The sequence below is a fragment of the Trachinotus anak genome, unplaced genomic scaffold (genome assembly GCF_046630095.1).
Source record: "Trachinotus anak isolate AG129_WGS33_773 ecotype Australia unplaced genomic scaffold, CSIRO_AGI_Tana_v1 ptg000025l, whole genome shotgun sequence".
NCBI lineage: Eukaryota > Metazoa > Chordata > Actinopteri > Carangiformes > Carangidae > Trachinotus > Trachinotus anak.
In genome coordinates, this window is record NW_027273876.1 from 6,438,926 (window position 1) to 6,453,307 (window position 14,382).

Consider the following 14,382-nt stretch of genomic DNA (forward strand, 5'->3'; position numbering starts at 1 on the left):
CATGCACATTCAGACACACACTCCACAGATCAATATTGATTAATGCAGGTCTTGCTCTCAACACAGTAGGGTTTTCTAAACCACTGATTTTGCCTTTGCATTCGAGAGCATGCACGTGCATGTGCATGAGAGAGACAGGGACGGGTAGAGGGAATAGTGTGACTCTGGTATCAGGTTTCCACCGACGAGCATGCACCTATGTTTTTCCACAGTGTGAGGGCTGTTAGCTTGGCGGTGCTAAAAGATGGTGTCACACAGATCCAGAGTGCCTCACTAAATGTTTAATGTGGCATGAGTGGGAGGCCATCGGAGGACAGGCGGGTGGGGCTGGAGGGAGACATAGAGCTTGAGAGTTAGTTAGAGGCCCCATGTGTGTGTGTGTGTGTGTGTTGTGTGGCTGCCTGTTCAGTGCTCAGTGTTGTGGGACAACAAACAGCACATAGACACTGTCAAAGAGAAAAAGAGAGCAAAATGGTGATTTCACTTGAAAATCTTTATGCGTGGTTGTCCGCGTGGGAACACAAAGCTGAAACGCTGAAAAGTTCAGATATTATGAGGCCGTATCTGCAAGTGCAGCCAGCTGAATCCGTGATGGAGAGCAGGAAAAGGAGGCCAGCATGTGTGTGCGTGCATGTTCGCGTGTTATGTGGAAGAGAAATGAGCGCTGCAACGTAGGCTACTGGCCCTCTCCTGCCCTCCTTTTCCTACGTGCTAACCCTGCTGCCTCTCCTCCTCTTCCTCCACCTCCTCAGCCTCCACAGAAGTTATATAATGATGAACTCCTCAGCCTTTGTTATCTCACACCAACCACACACCATGCCTTGCCCGCTTGATGAGAGACAGAGAAGCAGAGGAGGGAAGAGGAGTGAGAGCACGGGAGGCCGAGAGAAAAGAAAGTAGGATGGTTTCAAAATCGGCAAAGAAAGAAAGAAAGAAAGAAAGAAAGTCTGTGCATGATTTTCCATAATGTAGTATTATTACTGTAGTATTATTACAGTCAGACTTATGGACCTCTTCATCTTGAGCAACCTTAGGGCTATTATACACTATTCACCTTAAAAGCAAGTGTAATATTTTAGATACTGACTCTACACTCCTGCTGGTTATGACTTCACAGTGACATGAGGAAGGTGTCCAGCCCTTCATGTCAACTTCCCTCTTGACTTTGCAATGGAAAACATTCAAGAGGACAGCAGCTGATGTCGACGTTCTCACGCCTTGAAACGTGGATCAACCCAAGCTCAGAGAAAATGCTAATTGGGAAAGCTGATGTCTATATATGGGCCGATTGTTCAGAAACAGAGTAGTGATTGGATGCAGAAGTAGTGCACTTGTTGTACATGTTTCACTTCACAAATTTCCCTGATTGGATCCTGTAGCTTGAGGCAGGAAAGGAAACTTACCTAGTATTAGTATGCAGTAGTATTAGCAGCAGAGAAAACCTGTCCAGTTTTATGTCACTTGTCTTTTTATATGTGACCAGTTGAAGCCTGCAGGAATTCACCATTTCAGGACTTGTGCTTAAATTTCTATAACTCCATGCCTTTTTGGAGCTAAGCAATCCTGAGGTGTGATCTGCAGAGCCAAAATAGCACATTTCTGCTTGTAGCAGACTCCCGTGGCAAACTGAAGCCCTGTATCCAGAATAGACTAATTGTGCAATCAGAGCTTCACTAGCTGTGATACATTTAGCCACGACTTTTCATTTGTTGTGACTAATGAGGGTGAATATGCCATCTGTTACATCATCACAACTGAGAGGATGGAAGGGGCCAAGAGCTGAGTCATGACGGCCCCGTGCTCCGCTGTTTTGGAGAAATAATCTGACTGGGGGAAGTGAATGAGTAATGCTCTTTCTTGCTTCAGCGGATACTGTCGTGATGCCCCCGAGCAATAAGCCACTGACCCCCAACTGCTCAGCATGTCAGTCGTCCACAGTCGTGTTTGGCGGCATCCGGGCATCAGTGTGTGTAGCTGCTCGGGTGAAAAGCAGGGTGCTGCTGATGAAATGCCAGTGTGCTGTCAGCTTGGCCAGGATAAATGAATTATGGTACAATTCTGATTTTTTATTTTTTTTTAATCTGACGAGATACATACTCAACTCTTGTCCTTGATGTTGATAGAGCTTAGTCATTCAGAGCTTGAAATCTCCTCTTGATAATTTTATCTTTTTCTCAGGCAAACATGGACACTTCAGGGGCACTTCTGGAAATTCAAAAACAAAAGAGAAACTCCACTTGGGCTCTACCTCTAAGGCTACTGAAAACTAGATCCATCAACTATAACTATATTATTCTGAATGAACCAAACTGCTTCTTTAAATGTGCCTAAAAAATCAAAATGAGGGGACAGAAGAAAAAAGCATGCTAGGCAGGGAACTTTTAATGTCCAGTATGAGGGCGAATCATTACAGCAAGCAAAACTGTTACAGCGTACATATGGGTATAAGATTATTGTTTTAAGTAAGACTTGAATTACCACAAATTCATTGCCTCTCACTAAGAGCTTTGAGGGGCTACACCAGACTGCAGGGGGGAGCGGGCACTCTACCGGTCGCCTGCTTTGCCTGATTGGTAATCAAACCTTAATTATCATAAATTATCATAAAGAGCAGGCTAGAGAATGTGATTTCTTTTGCCTCTTCTTTACATTTGAGTATTAATATGGTCTCTCTCCACAAGAGGTCAGTGCAGCACTCAACAGGATTTTTTTTCTTTTTTTTTTCTTCTTAAAAAAAACTGACACAAGACAAAGTGAAAGTTAGAGTTGATACCTGGCAGGTGTTCTGACCAGCACCTGCACAAAGAAATAAGGAAGAAAGAAGAAGAAATTTGTAAAAAAAACAAAGGTAAGCAGGAAATTACACTAATGACGAATTAATACTCTTTAATTTGTTTTAGTTTAGTTTGATTAGCACTAGCTAACACAATCATTTCGCACTAGATAACAAAATGTTAGCTAGTTTTAGACTGCCTCACCTTCCCAGAAGGAGGAAATGTACAAAGTACAATGTGCGATACCTCTGGGTTTCTTTCACTCCGTCTAACTCATACAACGGATAATTATATAAATTATAAAAACTTGACAGGTTAGATCTTCTACACTTGATGTAAAATTGATGTTGTTTTTAACCTTAACAGCTGACTATTGTTTTAAAACAGACTTGAAAAATTGTGAACCTTTCCTTTAATGTTGCATACAATATTTATTGTACAAATTAATTCACCGGAAGCACTGGAGACTCATGTTTATTTGTTTTTCCAGGTTTTACAAAAAAATAACTTAAATGAGTATATGAATCATTATTTGCCTCCAAAATCTAAAAAACCTGTCAGGGTTTGTTCTTCCATGAAGGAAGTAAAACTGGTTAAAAACGAGGTGGACTTTGCCTCCACCATCTGTTCAACAGGCAAAACTGCTGCACGTAGGACTGGATAGGGAAAAACAAGTAGGAAACTTTGACCCTGTAAAGAATACAGGCGTTCCCTGCACTGGTGCTTTAAAATGATTGATCCCACACTCACAGGAAATCCTTTGTGTTGTTATACTAGAAAACATATGATGATTTTATATGATTGTAGATAGAGAGTGACAGAACTGTGTGGAAACTAATGGTAAGAAAGGAGAGTAAATGCTTTGGCCTTAAAGGTGACTCCTAGAACACAAAACGATAACAAATGATAATACTTTTCATAGGATGATGAACTTTAAAGTGATAATTTTTAAGATGAATCAAAAGTAGTCTTTGGATAGTTTTTCTACCTGACAAAAAATAACATCTTGTTCAGAATAGTGTTAACCACTCCAAGTCGAATCAGCTCTGTGTCTGTTGGATGAGGCTCTTGATGCTCCTTTATAGATTTTTCTCTCATTAATTAATGTAATTCTGACTTGTTTTTTGTCTTTCACAGCTAGTTCACAGCTCTAAAGACACTGATCAACTGAGAGTCAAACATGTCAACACCTGTGCGAACTGAAAAATTACTGAAAGATCACCTGGACCAGCTGGATGAATGTCAGCTGGGGACATTTCAGTGGTACTTGGCCCTGAATGAGAAAGATGGACGCCGACCCATCCAGAGGGCCCAGTTGCAGGGGGCTACCAGAGAAGAAACTGTGGACAAACTGGTGCAGGTTTACGGGAGAAATGATGCTGTGGTGACTACAGTGGATATTCTCTATAGAATGAATCACAATGACCTGGCATCACAGTTAATTCAAGGTAAAATGTCATTGTAGGCTCTGCTCTTGTGACCCATGAGCAGAGCACGATCTGTTTTTTATGGATAATTTTTTTTTACCTGTCCATTTTTGCTGTCCTTTTTATTGTGTTGTTGTAACTAGTTGCTTCTAATTGAGTGTCACATGCCCTGAGATTTATGTGGAGGCAGAAAGAAAATGAATATTTCAATTTCAATTTCATAACAAATCTAATAATTCCCTTTGAGGAACCTGTGACTGAATTATTGCAGGAATATTTCATAATAACTTGTTTATTTGATTTGCAGCCCATATAGGCCCAAACGAGGAAGTGCATGTGAATGAACCACCATCCTCTACAAAAGAGACACTGAGAAATCTAGATCCAACATCCACCAAGGATATGACTTGTCCAATTTGCTTGTATATTTTCACTGACCCTGTGGTGCTGCACTGCGGCCACAGCTTCTGTAGGACCTGCGTGGACCTCAACTGGAAGGGTAAAATATCCCGTAAATGCCCTCTTTGTCAGCGAGCCATGCATGGCGGTGAACCCCCGATTAATTTTGCCCTGAAGAGTTTAACTAAAAAATACTTAAAGAGAAAGCTGGCTGATCAATCAGGGGGACACAGAAATGACTCGTATCAGTCACGTCAGGTGAGGTCACTGAATGTGTTTAGCTGCTTCATATGTAGAGTTGTGGAGAATTGTACGAGTCAGCACTAAATTAACTGTGACAGAACAATCCTCATTTTTTAGCCGTGCTGGGATCTGTGAATGACATTTATTGATTCTATCTTTCAGACTTCAGTGAACGTCGTACAGAAGCGGGAAGCTTTTGAAAAAGTCAAGCACTTCTGTGATTCATCAGTTGAGCAAATCAAGGTTTGTCAGCAGATGGACATATCTTTAGAATCTGATCAGTCAAGTCTTAAACACACAAAGTAGTAGAGAGGATAACCTGTTGTTGTTACCCTCACCTGCAGACTCAGAGACACAACATAGAGAGGAAGATTGAAGAGGACTTTGAGGAGCTTCGTCTCTTCCTTGATAGAGAAAAAGAAGCCAGACTAATAAAGTTAAGAAGAGAAGAGACTGTGAAGATTGGTATGATGCATAAGATCAAAGAGATGAGCAGATTCACGTACTCGCTCTCTGACGATGTGAAAGATGTGGAGGACTTACAGGGTGACAACACGTACATACAGGTACTGATTAAAACACAGAAGGTTTGATTCATACAGTGCAATCTGAAGACTTCTGATGCATGTGTTGTTTTATTTGCAGGCCTTCAAGGCTAAAATGGAGAGGTACGTATTGTAAAGAATTTTGTTTCTGAGCCTTTTTTCTCCTGTAAGGTTATTAAAGGATAAATTCAAATTCTTTTCAATGATTCTCACATTACATATCAAGAGCAAAGGTCATGTCAAGGCTATAGCCTCTGTTCCACTGGCTTCAGTAACTCGGTGCAATCTACAGCCAAACAGCTGAACATTTCGGGCACTAAAAACATAAATATTGACTAAACAGCGATGTTGAAACTGAGTATGTCATGTGACTCACTTGATGTGTTTAGGTTAGGATGGCAGGACAATTCAAGGCTGGATTTGTAGCAATGTCAGAGATGTGAATGGGATTTTGAATAAGGTTTTATGTGCATTCTTAGTAGCAAGGAAGGAATTTTGTAAGTAGAAAATGACTAACCTAGACTGCTGTAGCCTAATTAGCTTTGACAGAACTATAATATAATTTTTGAGGCTGCAGATTGCATCATCCAATTCTTCAGGAGTGGTCAGACAGAAAGTCAGTGGAAAGATGGACCTCATAAATGTGCTTGGGGAAGCATGAACTGAGGCGGGCAAGTTAAGAATGTTTTAATTGGGTAGCTGCTGAATCCTGGGGCTTAACTCATAAACACACAGAGATGAGACAACAGGAAAAAGACTAGAGGTAGCTAGTTAGTTAGCTTACAACTAATGCCTGTACAGTTGATACCATTGATATACTGACTGTTTGGACTGAATAAACACAGACTGCACAAATGATTCAGTACATTGTGACAAACTGAAGCAAATGACACAAGGCAAAAATTCCATTCACTCTCTATACGCCTTTACAGTGTAGTTGTTCTTGGGAAGGATAGACACTTTAAAATCTGAAAATATGCTTTAATCTCATGAATTTTCTCCAGAGCTCAGGATGCACTGCCAGATCCACAGCTGCTTCCACGCGTGGTAATAGATGAACCCAAACATGTGGAAAACCTTCAGATCAGAGTGTTGAAGAAAATCGTAAAACACAGTAAGTTTGTTGCAAAAAAGCAAGGAATTTATTCACATTTCACCTCTGGTCAGGAAATTATTATTATTATTTTTGTCCTTATGTTTGATCTGTAGCCACTGTGGTGAAACCCAACACTGCATCTCCATGGCGCTCCAAGTCTGACAATGTGATCATGTTGATAGTCCCAGATACCTGTCGTCAGCATCCTGGAAACCAAGAAGGTGACGCCAATCATCCAAAGGTTGCACCAGGTGGACTCGCCAATGAGGTCAAAGACCGAAAGAGAGAATGTATTTTTTTCTAAAAATGAAGAATGAAAAGCAAGAGAAAATATAGAGAAAGTGAAAATTTTGGGTGTTTTCAGACAATTTTCAGACCTTTCTGGATTTGTAGATTGATTTAAAATTCTCGAGTCATTCCCTTTGTTGTGATATTCTAATGTGAAATCCTGATATATTGCTTGTAAAAGCACTTTTTGCAGCTTTTCTCAATCGCGTTGATGCAATTCACACGTCAAAAATCATCATTCTCACAACTCTTAATGCAGTTCTCAGAACAGTTCATGCATTTCTCCTACTACTAAATCACCTGTGCAAAGGTCACAATAAAAACAATCAAACCCTCTTGCCATATCATGACGCAACCTCCTCACATCCACAAAGCCGGGTTGTTGTACCTGCATGACACTGGCTTCCCGCTCCGTTATCAACACTGTGCACTGTGTGAAACCTGGGATTCCATTTATGTTTGTGTGTAATTACAGGATGTAGTGCCATGACATGCACCTGTGATACAAGACTGAGGGCATTTGTTTCTCTTTGTTTCAACTGATCCTGTCCTACATTTGTTTTCAATTGAAGGGCAATTCCACGTACTTATTACCCCTGACAGTGTGTGACTGGCCTTGCTCTTTCATACATATTTGAGGAGAGTTTTAAGTGATTTGATTGAAAAAACGAATGCAATGCAGGACTGTATCAAGGTGAGTGAGAGGCCTGTCATTCTAACTGACAAATGTAACAACTGTAGTTAAACAGTCAGGTGAGAAATGCATCAACACAATGACAGAATGTCTTCAGTAGTGAACTTTGTGTGGACACAATGGAATTTCTGTTTTGAGAGCTGCATTAACATTTGTGAGAATTATATTGCATCAAAGCGATTGAGAAAAACAATTTTTTTAAAGACCTTTTATGGATTTGTAGATTAATTTAAAATTCTCAAACCTTATTGTGATATTCGAATATTAAATCCTGATATATTGTTTGTATTGTTTGTAAACCCACCCTTAACCCTTGCTGTCATTAGAAAGAAAGAAAATGAATATTTCAATTACAATTTCATAACAAATATAATAATTCCCTTTGAGGAACCTCTGACTGAATTATTGCAGGAATATTTCATAATGACATGTTTATTTGATTTGCAGCCCAAATAGGCCCAGACGAGGAAGAGGATGAGGTTGAGCCACCATCCCCAGAGGCAGTGGAAGTGGATGATTAGCCTTTGGGTGTTTTTTTTTTTCAGACCTTTATGGATTTGTAGATTCATTTAAAATTCTCAAACCTTGTTGTGATATTCTAATATGAAATCCTGATATATTGTTTGTATTGTTTGTAAAACCACTTTTTAAGATTGGCTCTCAACCCTTGCTGGCATTACTGTCTTAAATCATTTGATCAAAAGGAACTCCATCATAGTTTTTCATGATATCTAGTTATTTTACACTGATTATAGATTGTTTTGGACAGAAGTCAATGTAATTTAATATACATGAAAGGATTAATCAAAGGATTGATTAAGGAATACTGAAATATTATTCGATGCCATATCATTGTATTAAAAAAACTCAATGTATAATCTTGCAATAAAGAAAAAAAAGCTTGAAATCTCCTCTTGAGAAATTTATCTTTTTCTCAGGCAAACATGGACACTTCAGGGGCACTTCTAGAAATTCAAAAACAAAAGAGAAACTCCACTTGGGCTCTACCTCTAAGGCTACTGAAAACTAGATCCATCAACTATAACTATATTATTCTGAATGAACCAAACTGCTTCTTTAAATGTGCCTAAAAAATCAAAATGAGGGGACAGAAGAAAAAAGCATGCTAGGCAGGGAATGTCCAGTATGAGGGCGAATCATTACAGCAAGCAAAACTGTTACAGCGTACATATGGGTATAAGATTATTGTTTTAAGTAAGACTTGAAAAAATGGGAGCCCGTCCTTTAAGCTTAGGCAGTACCATCATCACAGTTGGGTTACAAGCACACAGGTACAGTGATAACCTACACATTTCTGTCAGTTGTTTCACATTCGATGAAGGGCCCCACCTCAGGACAGGGCCTCAATATCAGGTAGAAAAACACCTGAATGATGTTAGTGTGTACTGTGATACTTCTAGTGGTGTGTATTCCCATATTCCCAAACCCAGTTACTATTAATCAAATTACCACAAATTCATTGCCTCTCACTAAGAGCTTTGAGGGGCTACACCAGACTGCAGGGGGGAGCGGGCACTCTACCGGTCGCCTGCTTTGCCTGATTGGTAATCAAACCTTAATTATCATAAATTATCATAAAGAGCAGGCTAGAGAATGTGATTTCTTTTGCCTCTTCTTTACATTTGAGTATTAATATGGTCTCTCTCCACAAGAGGTCAGTGCAGCACTCAACGGGATTTTTTTTCTTTTTTTTTTCTTCTTAAAAAAAACTGACACAAGACAAAGTGAAAGTTAGAGTTGATACCTGGCAGGTGTTCTGACCAGCACCTGCACAAAGAAATAAGGAAGAAAGAAGAAGAAATTTGTAAAAAAAACAAAACAAAGGTAAGCAGGAAATTACACTAATGACGAATTAATACTCTTTAATTTGTTTTAGTTTAGTTTGATTAGCACTAGCTAACACAATCATTTCGCACTAGATAACAAAATGTTAGCTAGTTTTAGACTGCCTCACCTTCCCAGAAGGAGGAAATGTACAAAGTACAATGTGCGATACCTCTGGGTTTCTTTCACTCCGTCTAACTCATACAACAGATAATTATATAAATTATAAAAACTTGACAGGTTAGATCTTCTACACTTGATGTAAAATTGATGTTGTTTTTAACCTTAACAGCTGACTATTGTTTTAAAACAGACTTGAAAAATTGTGAACCTTTCCTTTAATGTTGCATACAATATTTATTGTACAAATTAATTCACCGGAAGCACTGGAGACTCATGTTTATTTGTTTTTCCAGGTTTTACAAAAAAATAACTTAAATGAGTATATGAATCATTATCTGGCTCCAAAATCTAAAAAACCTGTCAGGGTTTGTTCTTCCATGAAGGAAGTAAAACTGGTTAAAAACGAGGTGGACTTTGCCTCCACCATCTGTTCAACAGGCAAAACTGCTGCACGTAGGACTGGATAGGGAAAAACAAGTAGGAAACTTTGACCCTGTAAAGAATACAGAATACTGCACTGGTGCTTTAAAATGATTGATCCCACACTCACAGGAAATCCTTTGTGTTGTTATACTAGAAAACATATGATAATTTTATATGATTGTAGATAGAGAGTGACAGAACTGTGTGGAAACTAATGGTAAGAAAGGAGAGTAAATGCTTTGGCCTTAAAGGTGACTCCTAGAACACAAAACGATAACAAATGATAATACTTTTCATAGGATGATGAACTTTAAAGTGATAATTTTTAAGATGAATCAAAAGTAGTCTTTGGATAGTTTTTCTACCTGACAAAAAATAACATCTTGTTCAGAATAGTGTTAACCACTCCAAGTCGAATCAGCTCTGTGTCTGTTGGATGAGGCTCTTGATGCTCCTTTATAGATTTTTCTCTCATTAATTAATGTAATTCTGACTTGTTTTTTGTCTTTCACAGCTAGTTCACAGCTCTAAAGACGCTGATCAACTGAGAGTCAAACATGTCAACACCTGTGCGAACTGAAAAATTACTGAAAGATCACCTGGACCAGCTGGATGAATGTCAGCTGGGGACATTTCAGTGGTACTTGGCCCTGAATGAGAAAGATGGACGCCGACCCATCCAGAGGGCCCAGTTGCAGGGGGCTACCAGAGAAGAAACTGTGGACAAACTGGTGCAGGTTTACGGGAGAAATGATGCTGTGGTGACTACAGTGGATATTCTCTATAGAATGAATCACAATGACCTGGCATCACAGTTAATTCAAGGTAAAATGTCATTGTAGGCTCTGCTCTTGTGACCCATGAGCAGAGCACGATCTGTTTTTTATGGATAATTTTTTTTTACCTGTCCATTTTTGCTGTCCTTTTTATTGTGTTGTTGTAACTAGTTGCTTCTAATTGAGTGTCACATGCCCTGAGATTTATGTGGAGGCAGAAAGAAAATGAATATTTCAATTTCAATTTCATAACAAATCTAATAATTCCCTTTGAGGAACCTGTGACTGAATTATTGCAGGAATATTTCATAATAACTTGTTTATTTGATTTGCAGCCCATATAGGCCCAAACGAGGAAGTGCATGTGAATGAAACACCATCCTCTCCTGCAAGAGAGACACTGAGAAATCTAGATCCAACTTCCACCAAGGATATGACTTGTCCAATTTGCACTGATATTTTCACTGACCCTGTGGTGCTGCACTGCGGCCACAGCTTCTGTAGGACCTGCGTGGACCTCAACTGGAAGGGTAAAATATCCTGTAAATGCCCTCTTTGTCAGCGAGCCATGCATGGCGGTGAACCCCCGATTAATTTTGCCCTGAAGAGTTTAATTGAAAACTACAAAGAGAGAAATCTGGCTGATCAATCAGGGGGACAAAGAAATGACTCGTATCAGTCACGTCAGGTGAGGTCACTGAATGTGTTTAGCTGCTTCATATGTAGAGTTGTGGAGAATTGTATGAGTCAGCACTAAATTAACTGTGACAGAACAATCCTCATTTTTTAGCCGTGCTGGGATCTGTGAATGACATTTATTGATTCTATCTTTCAGACTTCAGTGAACGTCGTACAGAAGCGGGAAGCTTTTGAAAAAGTCAAGCACTTCTGTGATTCATCAGTTGAGCAAATCAAGGTTTGTCAGCAGATGGACATATCTTTAGAATCTGATCAGTCAAGTCTTAAACACACAAAGTAGTAGAGAGGATAACCTGTTGTTGTTACCCTCACCTGCAGACTCAGAGACACAACATAGAGAGGAAGATTGAAGAGGACTTTGAGGAGCTTCATCGCTCCCTTGATAGAGAAAAAAAAGCCAGACTAATAAAGTTAAGAAGAGAAGAGACTGTGAAGATTGGTATGATGCATAAGATCAAAGAGATGAGCAGATTCACGTACTCGCTCTCTGACGATGTGAAAGATGTGGAGGACTTACAGGGTGACAACACGTACATACAGGTACTGATTAAAACACAGAAGGTTTGATTCATACAGTGCGATCTGAAGACTTCTGATGCATGTATTCTTTTATTTGCAGGCCTTCAGGACTGAAATGGAGAGGTACGTATTGTAAAGAATTTTTTCCCTGTGTTTCTGAGCCTTTTTTCTCCTGTAAGGTTATTAAAGGATAAATTCAAATTCTTTTCAATGATTCTCACATTACATATCAAGAGCAAAGGTCATGTCAAGGCTATAGCCTCTGTTCCACTGGCTTCAGTAACTCGGTGCAATCTACAGCCAAACAGCCGAACATGTCAGCACTAAAAACATAAATATTGACTAAACAGCGATGTTGAAACTGAGTATGTCATGTGACTCACTTGATGTGTTTAGGTTAGGATGGCAGGACAATTCAAGGCTGGATTTGTAGCAATGTCAGAGATGTGAATGGGATTTTGAATAAGGTTTTATGTGCATTCTTAGTAGCAAGGAAGGAATTTTGTAAGTAGAAAATGACTAACCTAGACTGCTGTAGCCTAATTAGCTTTGACAGAACTATAATATAATTTCTTAGGCTGCAGATTGCATCATCCAATTCTTCAGGAGTGGTCAGACAGAAAGTCAGTGGAAAGATGGACCTCATAAATGTGCTTGGGGAAGCATGAACTGAGGCGGGCAAGTTAAGAATGTTTTAATTGGGTAGCTGCTGAATCCTGGGGCTTAACTCATAAACACACAGAGATGAGACAACAGGAAAAAGACTAGAGGTAGCTAGTTAGTTAGCTTACAACTAATGCCTGTACAGTTGATACCATTGATATACTGACTGTTTGGACTGAATAAACACAGACTGCACAAATGATTCAGTACATTGTGACAAACTGAAGCAAATGACACAAGGCAAAAATTCCATTCACTCTCTATACGCCTTTACAGTGTATTTGTTCTTGGGAAGGATAGACACTTTAAAATCTGAAAATATGCTTTAATCTCATGAATTTTCTCCAGAGCTCAGGATGCACTGCCAGATCCACAGCTGCTTCCACGCGTGGTAATAGATGAACCCAAACATGTGGAAAACCTTCAGTTCAAAGTATGGATGAAGATGAAGGAAATCATAAAACAAAGCAAGTTTGTCGTACCAGGGCCCACAATGTATTCACGAGTTGCACAAGGTAGATACTGGGACTTGCCAATGAGGCCAAAGACCCAAAAGAAAGAATGGATTTTATTCTAAAAATGAAGAATGAAAAGCAAGAGAAAGTATAGAAAGAGAAAGTTTTGGGTGTTTTCAGACAATTTTCAGACCTTTCTGGATTTGTAGATTCATTTAAAATTCTCAAGCCATTGTCTTTGTTGTGATATTCTAATGTGAAATATTGCTTGTAAAAGCACTTTTTGCAGTTTTTCTCAATCGCGTTGATGCAATTCACACGTCAAAAATCGGCATTCTCCCAACTCTTAATGCAGTTCTCAGAACAGTTCATGCATTTCTCCTAAGACTACCTGTGCAAAGGTCACAATAAAAACAGTCAGACCCTCTTGCCATATCATGCATTCGTACACCATGTCTTCTCACAGAGCTGGGTCGTTGTACCTGCATGACACTGGCTTCCCGCTCCGTTATCAACACTGTGCACTGTGTGAAACCTGGGATTCCATTTATGTTTGTGTGTAATTACAGGATGTAGTGCCATGACATGCACCTGTGATACAAGACTGAGGGCATTTGTTCCTCTGTTTCAACTGATCCTGTCCTACATTTGTTTTCAATTGAAGGGCAATTCCACGTACTTATTACCCCTGACAGTGTGTGACTGGCCTTGCTCTTTCATACATATTTGAGGAGAGTTTTAACTGATTTGATTGAAAACACGAATGCAATGCAGGACTGTATCAAGGTGAGTGAGAGGCCTGTCATTCTAACTGACAAATGTAACAACTGTAGTTAAACAGAGTCAGGTGAGAAATGCATCAACACAATGACAAAATGTCTTCAGTAGTGAACTTTGACACAATGGAATTTCTGTTTTGAGAGCTGCATTAACATTTGTGAGAATTATGTTTCTGATGCGTGAATTGCATCAAAGCAATTGAAAAAAACTGTAAACTCTCTGTCAGGCTTTGGGTGTTTTTTTTTTTTCAGACCTTTATGGATTTGTAGATTCATTTAAAATTCTTAAACTTTGTTGTGATATTCTAATATGAAATCCTGATATATTGTTTGTATTGTTTGTAAACCCACTTTTTAAGATTGGCTCTCAACCCTTGCTGGCATTACTGTCTTAAATCATTTGATCAAAAGGAACTCCATCATAGTTTTTCATGATATCTAGTTATTTTACACTGATTATAGATTGTTTTGGACAGAAGTCAATGTAAAGGATTAATCAAAGGATTGATTAAGGAATACTGAAATATTATTCGATGCCATATCATTGTATTAAAAAAACTCAGTGTATAATCTTGCAATAAAGGAAATCTGAACATGTAGCTGACTTTCTGAAACTGTTCATTTTTCAGTAAAT

General features: G+C 39.1%; 2 protein-coding genes across 4 annotated transcripts; both read left to right on the top strand.

Annotated features, from left to right (window-relative positions):
- Window positions 1-317: 317 nt before the first annotated feature.
- LOC139608701 (E3 ubiquitin-protein ligase TRIM35-like) lies at window positions 318-8,479 on the top strand. Of its 3 annotated transcripts, none has more exons than XM_071462695.1 (9): window positions 318-2,848; window positions 3,912-4,222; window positions 4,509-4,858; window positions 5,006-5,086; window positions 5,188-5,409; window positions 5,489-5,511; window positions 6,393-6,502; window positions 6,598-6,735; window positions 7,914-8,479. In XM_071462695.1, the coding sequence occupies exons 2-9, from the start codon at window positions 3,955-3,957 to the stop codon at window positions 7,985-7,987; spliced, it is 1,266 nt and encodes a 421-aa protein (XP_071318796.1). In that variant the 5' UTR covers window positions 318-2,848; window positions 3,912-3,954; the 3' UTR covers window positions 7,988-8,479. The 3 variants fall into 3 exon arrangements, with proteins under 3 accessions (XP_071318796.1, XP_071318797.1, XP_071318798.1); XM_071462696.1 differs by having other exon boundaries at window positions 319-2,848; window positions 6,598-6,705; window positions 7,914-8,478; XM_071462697.1 differs by having other exon boundaries at window positions 322-2,848; window positions 6,598-6,752; window positions 7,914-8,476.
- Window positions 8,480-9,123: 644 nt separating this feature from the next.
- LOC139608702 (E3 ubiquitin-protein ligase TRIM35-like) lies at window positions 9,124-14,347 on the top strand. Its single transcript, XM_071462698.1, has 7 exons — window positions 9,124-9,311; window positions 10,372-10,682; window positions 10,969-11,321; window positions 11,469-11,549; window positions 11,651-11,872; window positions 11,952-11,974; window positions 12,863-14,347. The coding sequence occupies exons 2-7, from the start codon at window positions 10,415-10,417 to the stop codon at window positions 13,089-13,091; spliced, it is 1,176 nt and encodes a 391-aa protein (XP_071318799.1). The 5' UTR covers window positions 9,124-9,311; window positions 10,372-10,414; the 3' UTR covers window positions 13,092-14,347.
- Window positions 14,348-14,382: the final 35 nt, after the last annotated feature.